The sequence below is a fragment of the Pomacea canaliculata genome, linkage group LG7 (assembly GCF_003073045.1).
Source record: "Pomacea canaliculata isolate SZHN2017 linkage group LG7, ASM307304v1, whole genome shotgun sequence".
Lineage (NCBI taxonomy): Eukaryota > Metazoa > Mollusca > Gastropoda > Architaenioglossa > Ampullariidae > Pomacea > Pomacea canaliculata.
Window position 1 is genome coordinate 15,141,960 of NC_037596.1, and position 5,228 is coordinate 15,147,187.

General features: G+C 37.5%; 1 protein-coding gene across 1 annotated transcript; it reads right to left on the reverse strand.

Annotated features, from left to right (window-relative positions):
- Positions 1 to 1,976: 1,976 nt before the first annotated feature.
- LOC112567453 (lipoxygenase homology domain-containing protein 1-like) lies at positions 1,977 to 3,789 on the reverse strand. The gene is made up of 4 exons (XM_025244142.1): positions 3,720 to 3,789; positions 3,089 to 3,345; positions 2,292 to 2,415; positions 1,977 to 2,028 (listed from the first exon to the last, which is right to left on the reverse strand). The coding sequence occupies exons 1-4, from the start codon at positions 3,787 to 3,789 to the stop codon at positions 2,015 to 2,017; spliced, it is 465 nt and encodes a 154-aa protein (XP_025099927.1). The 3' UTR covers positions 1,977 to 2,014.
- Between the last annotated feature and the right edge of the window lie 1,439 nt (positions 3,790 to 5,228).

The window sequence follows — 5,228 nt, forward strand, 5'->3', positions numbered from 1 at the left end:
CACCCTTTGAGTTTTCCCATTAGCTTGTTAGGAAGATTTAGTATTAATGAATAATATGTGATACCCAGTAAAACTAAAAGAAGTCAGTGTGCAGTGTTCTAAAGCTACTTTACACTAAGACCAAACATTCAAGTACAATGCCGGCATTTTACTTTCACTTAGTTTCACTGAAACAGGGAAGGTCACTTGAATGGTTCGTGTGTGTGTTTGTGTGTTCGAGTCTATGTTTACTCTGTACTAGGATTACATCTTTATTTGCTAAGAGAGAGGCTGTATTAGAGTACCCCGATGGTTGTTGATTTAGAGATGTGTCTGCCGAGTAGAGCTTTATGCGATCATCCTTTTTGTTGCATCAATTTTAAAAGGAGAACATGGATATAGGTCGGCCTTGGAGGGGGAAGTTGTTTTGTTTCATGGTGAGACCTCCTAGTGACAGTTGTTCTTTTGTTTTCTCCACATCTTGGTGGTCATTGTCCTCAATTTTCATCTTACATTTTTTGTGAGATCTCGTCCTGGTTCTTGTCATCGCTGTGTTTCTTCAGTAGCTGTTATTTCTAGGGAATGTTAGGCACAGGTGGCTAGCAATAGGTAGGCAGGGATTATTGCCCTTACAATCATGTGAGTGTGTTTGCTGCGTCGTGGTTTGGCGTCAGGACCCGACGTCATACTATGACGTAATTTTAGATTTACGTAAAGTGAAAATGTTTTGGAAGACAGCAGACGGCTGGGAGAAGTGACGAGAGGCGGACGGAGTGTGTGGAATGTTCGATTTGGATCTTGTGTGTTGATCCCAGACAATATATTCGTGGTCGTCGACTAGGTGTCTGCCAAGTAAGCACTTACCCTATTAAGAACCGGAACTTGTTAGTGGTTCCCCTAAGAGTTTTGTTCGTGGACATCAGCCAAGTGATTATTATTTCAACATGTCCCACTCACTTATTCCAAATCACGATGTAATACAAAGCTCAGTTAAATTACAACACGTAGATAGAAGTCACTTAAAAAATCACAAAAAAGTTTTACTCCTTCAGGTTCTCTAAAGCCACATGTGGCAAAGTAAATTCACACTGGTTATACAGCACATTCAGATTAAAATCGTCTTTCTTTTTTCCTGTAGGAAAGGCAAGTTCGCTTTTCATTAGATAAAACAACCTCTAGCACTAGAAACTTTGATTGTTATCTGGAATTCGACCTTCGCACTTAGCGCATAGGTAACAAGAATCATGCATCAGGGACCGAAATGTTCTACAGGTTTTTTTGCCGGGTCTGTTCTTTTTTACTTGTCTGATCATTTTAGGATTGCAGTAAATTCTTGTTTTTACACTATCATGAAAAACACGTCAGTCAAAATTCATGCATGAACAGACGTTCTTTATTGTGACATGCCAGCAAGATTCTACAAATACAAGAAATTTCAGCAAGTATTTGAGTCCTGGATGCCTTCAAAGCTTAGACGGCGAAAACAAAATTTAAGTTTGCAGTACTGTGAGTTGACCTCAGGAAATCTGCTCCAAAGCGACGTTTCTACATCCTTTGAACACAACATGATGATATATAAACACATCACACTCAAAACAAACAGACAATAAAGAAATAGAGCTCAAAAAGCGAATTTTAACAATCTTTTAGCAACATTTTTATAACACCGAGCTGAAGACGGAAAATGGCATCAATGTCTCCTTCAAGATAAGGACACGCACGCACACACACACGTGAACACCATTCTCCATCTCTCTCTCTCACACACACGCGCAGATATCTATAGGCGTTCAGCTCAAAATGAAATGCCATTTCTCATTTCTTCTACAAAGTCAACTTTACTTTCGATCCGATATTACAATTTGTAGTACTTGAAGCACTAACGCTTTTCATGCAATTCGACTTTCAAACATTTAGAACAATCTTGCTCCACAGCTCTCTGTGTAATTAGAATCTCTAAAAGTGTCCTAGAGGATAATGTTATGATTGTAACTATACCTTGTCATCCACTGTGTACCCTTGCCACGTTGATCAATCAATCCAGGTAACCTGCAGTTGGTGACAAAAGATACAGGCATGTCCAATGATACATTGTCCGACATGACTTCATATCCTGCTAAAGACAAACCAGTCTGGTTAGAAATAACTGATAGAAAAACTCCCTAGTGCATTTTTTCATCTAAGAAATAGACCTCCAGGATATGCACGAAATATTGCAATGGCCGCTCCTAACACCTGTGGTGTACTGTATGTATGTGACTGTATGTATGTGTTTTGATTGGCGTGACAATCAGTAGACAGGAGACACTCACCTGCGCTACACGGTGGCGAGCGCTCTATTGTACGGTTTGATTGCCTCTCTTCTTCTTGTGTTGGGACCCAGAAGTCGCAAAAAAATTCGCGAGTCGTCCTCAATCTAAGATTTCTTATATGCACCTAGTTAGACAACAATATAAAAACAACAATTTGTGGTCAGCACGTTAAGAAAGCGTATTACGTACTACAGCCACTACTTTAAAACATCTAAACTGATACAGTTTCTTTACCCTTCTTTAGCAATCTAATTCCTTCGCTGTTTGTAAATTGCAATGGTAAATAAAATGTAATGGACAATGAAAGAGGCCGTCAGCCATAAAAGGGAGATCACTCTAGCGAAAAATATAGAAGAATATTAGCGGACATGACAGTGAAATGATGTTGTGTAAGTGTTGATGTGAGCGTAGATGCCAGAAAAAATTAGTTTCCTAGCCAAGGTTTTTTTTTCTCTGAGTACGGGCAATTGGTTAGAGCTCTTGTGATCGAGGACTGCATCTAGATGAATCCTCTATCGCCTTCAGTGACAGACCCAACAGGGAATTTGTTTATCTTGAACTCTTTCTGCATTCCGATAGTTTACACTAGGGAACAGTTTAACTGTTGTTTTATCTCTTGTCTATAATCTTTACTTTCAAGACGTTTTTATGACATCTTCAGCATTCTTTAAGCCAGTTGCGTACATTCATTTCTGGATGTTTATAATTGAACTGGAATCTTAAAAGAGAACGATTCAGTACATATGATGACTACGTAAAAGCTGCCTAACGGTTTAGTGTCAAAAATGTTTATTTACCTTTTCGAGATGCAAGCCAGGGGAATCGCCAGTGTTATCATGATAGATTCTGATAAAGCATACGTCGCTTAAGTTAATCTCGTCGCCTACATCGAAGCTGTCTCGGGCACCTTGCCGAAAGTCGTTGAAGAGCCAAACGTCTAATAATATTCCATCGGATTGTCTGCCATTTGCGTCAATGAGGATAATGTACACACTGGCGTCAGTATCGGCGTGCTCAATATCCGATGTGTACGTATATATAAACCAACGTGTTCTTAGAAGACATCATCATCATCATCATCATCATCTTGATCATTTGGCTGCTTTTAAGTAGGCCTAGTATGTTGTCTATTCGACTATATTAACAGAGCACACATACAGACCACAATCAAATCTACAAACACACTTTTACCGAATTTGTCAACAAGCCACCCTAGACACTAATTGGGGAGGTTGTTACTTCGCCATTTCAACTATCAGACCAGCTTAGCCGTCTGCTAAAGACGCCTTCTTTTAAAGGAGGATACCTGGTACATATATTTTATGTGGCTAGCGTTTAAATATTAAAATTACAACTCTTTAAAATTAGAATACATCATGCTATATGCATTTATTATCTCCTATTTTAATTATTCCTTATTTTACTTACCTCTTGTATAGAGAGCACCATTGACACCAAAACCTACAAGAAGCCAGAACAGAGATGCAATTCGCCACATGGTAACTGCTCGAATCAAGAAGCTCCAACTGAAAAGAATGTGTTTGCATTTATCTAATACAGACTACGTTCAAATTTTGTATCAAAATATCTGAAATATCTGTGACGACAGTTTAAAGGACAGGAAAACAAACAACACATGCGCTATAAAAGAAACAACAACAGTACTAACAAAGAATAAAATCAAATACAAAAAGCGCAAAGAGGATTCAAGTAACAAAAGCAGATATTGTAACAGGAAAACGATCAAGAAAGGGTGTAAAAAAGCAGTAGTATGATGTCAAAGTGTGTCAGGAGGAATGTTTACGGAAGAGGTTTGATTTTAGTGCACGTTTAAAGGTTCTAATAGCGGGTAGGAGCCTCACATTTCTCGTATATCGTCTCGCCATTTTTTTTACAACGGGAAAAGAAAGGTTACTCTGGAAAATTGACGATAGTTCAGTCAAAACAGACTACCCTCCCTTTACAAGGGAAGTAACTGTGTTCAGTAATGCCCAAGCTATCGTAAATAAGCGATTTCTTTACTAAAAAAAAAAGAGCTGTAAATACAAAAAAAAAAAAGAAAAGAAAAATAATAATAATAATAAAAATAAAAACACGATGGTCCTGTACGCCCGTCGTGCGGAAGTGGACTGTGCGCGCGTGCTGGCTTAGGATCCCCTCGCGTCTTCAATGAGTTGCAATATCCCAATATCTATGGAAAAATTGTTTTACCTCTTTTTAGTACATTTTTTTAAAAGTGTAATTAAATTAGGACCAGTAAGGTATAGTCATCTGTATAAATGCTCTATAAATTCTCACACAAAAATTAAAATTAAAATTTAAATAAAAAACGGTTCACTTCTTTTGGACTTCTGCATTCGCTATTGCATTTCCACCTGAAATGAGTAGCTGCTAAAACTAAAGGTTTCTTCTTAAATCTTTGAAATATGTTTTACCAAATTTAAAAAATAAATTATTTTAGCAACACTCTAAAGTGTACTTTCTAATCACATCAGACTTACATTTTTTTATCTCTAGACAAGGACTTGAACTCGAATAGACAATAGGTGTATGAATAATATTTTTCCTTTTGGAAAGCATTGTCTTCTTGTTGAACAGGAGCCTGTAAAAAGAGGTGAGCAGACAAAAATTCTTATAAGCTGTTCTTAATAGTTGATATTATACTCTAGCACACCTATGTACATTTCTGCAGTTAAAATGTGCATATCAAGCTTCTGTGTTCATGTTTGCTTGTATTTTATAAAGAATCATAGTTGAAAAGTAATGTTTCTTGACAGACTATGTTAAGGCCCCCATGTAGCACACAGCATGACCTTAGATTATCAGCATGAACACACACCAATAAACAAGTATGTTGTTGCCTAGCAGACATCTAGCATCGACAGTCTAATGCAAAACTACAAAAATGAAACACAATATTTAACAAAAACAATTGAA

What these genes read in the sequence shown, in the direction of transcription:
- LOC112567453 (XM_025244142.1), bottom strand. Translation starts at nt 3,789, where the DNA reads ATGTGGCGAATTGCATCTCTGTTCTGGCTTCTTGTAGGTTTTGGTGTC. An exon ending in TGGTGCTCTCTATACAAGAG is followed by an intron (nt 3,346 to 3,719) that starts GTAAGTAAAATA and finishes GATGTCTTCTAA; the next exon opens with GAACACGTTGGTTTATATAT. An exon ending in CTGGCTTGCATCTCGAAAAG is followed by an intron (nt 2,416 to 3,088) that starts GTAAATAAACAT and finishes TTGTCTAACTAG; the next exon opens with GTGCATATAAGAAATCTTAG.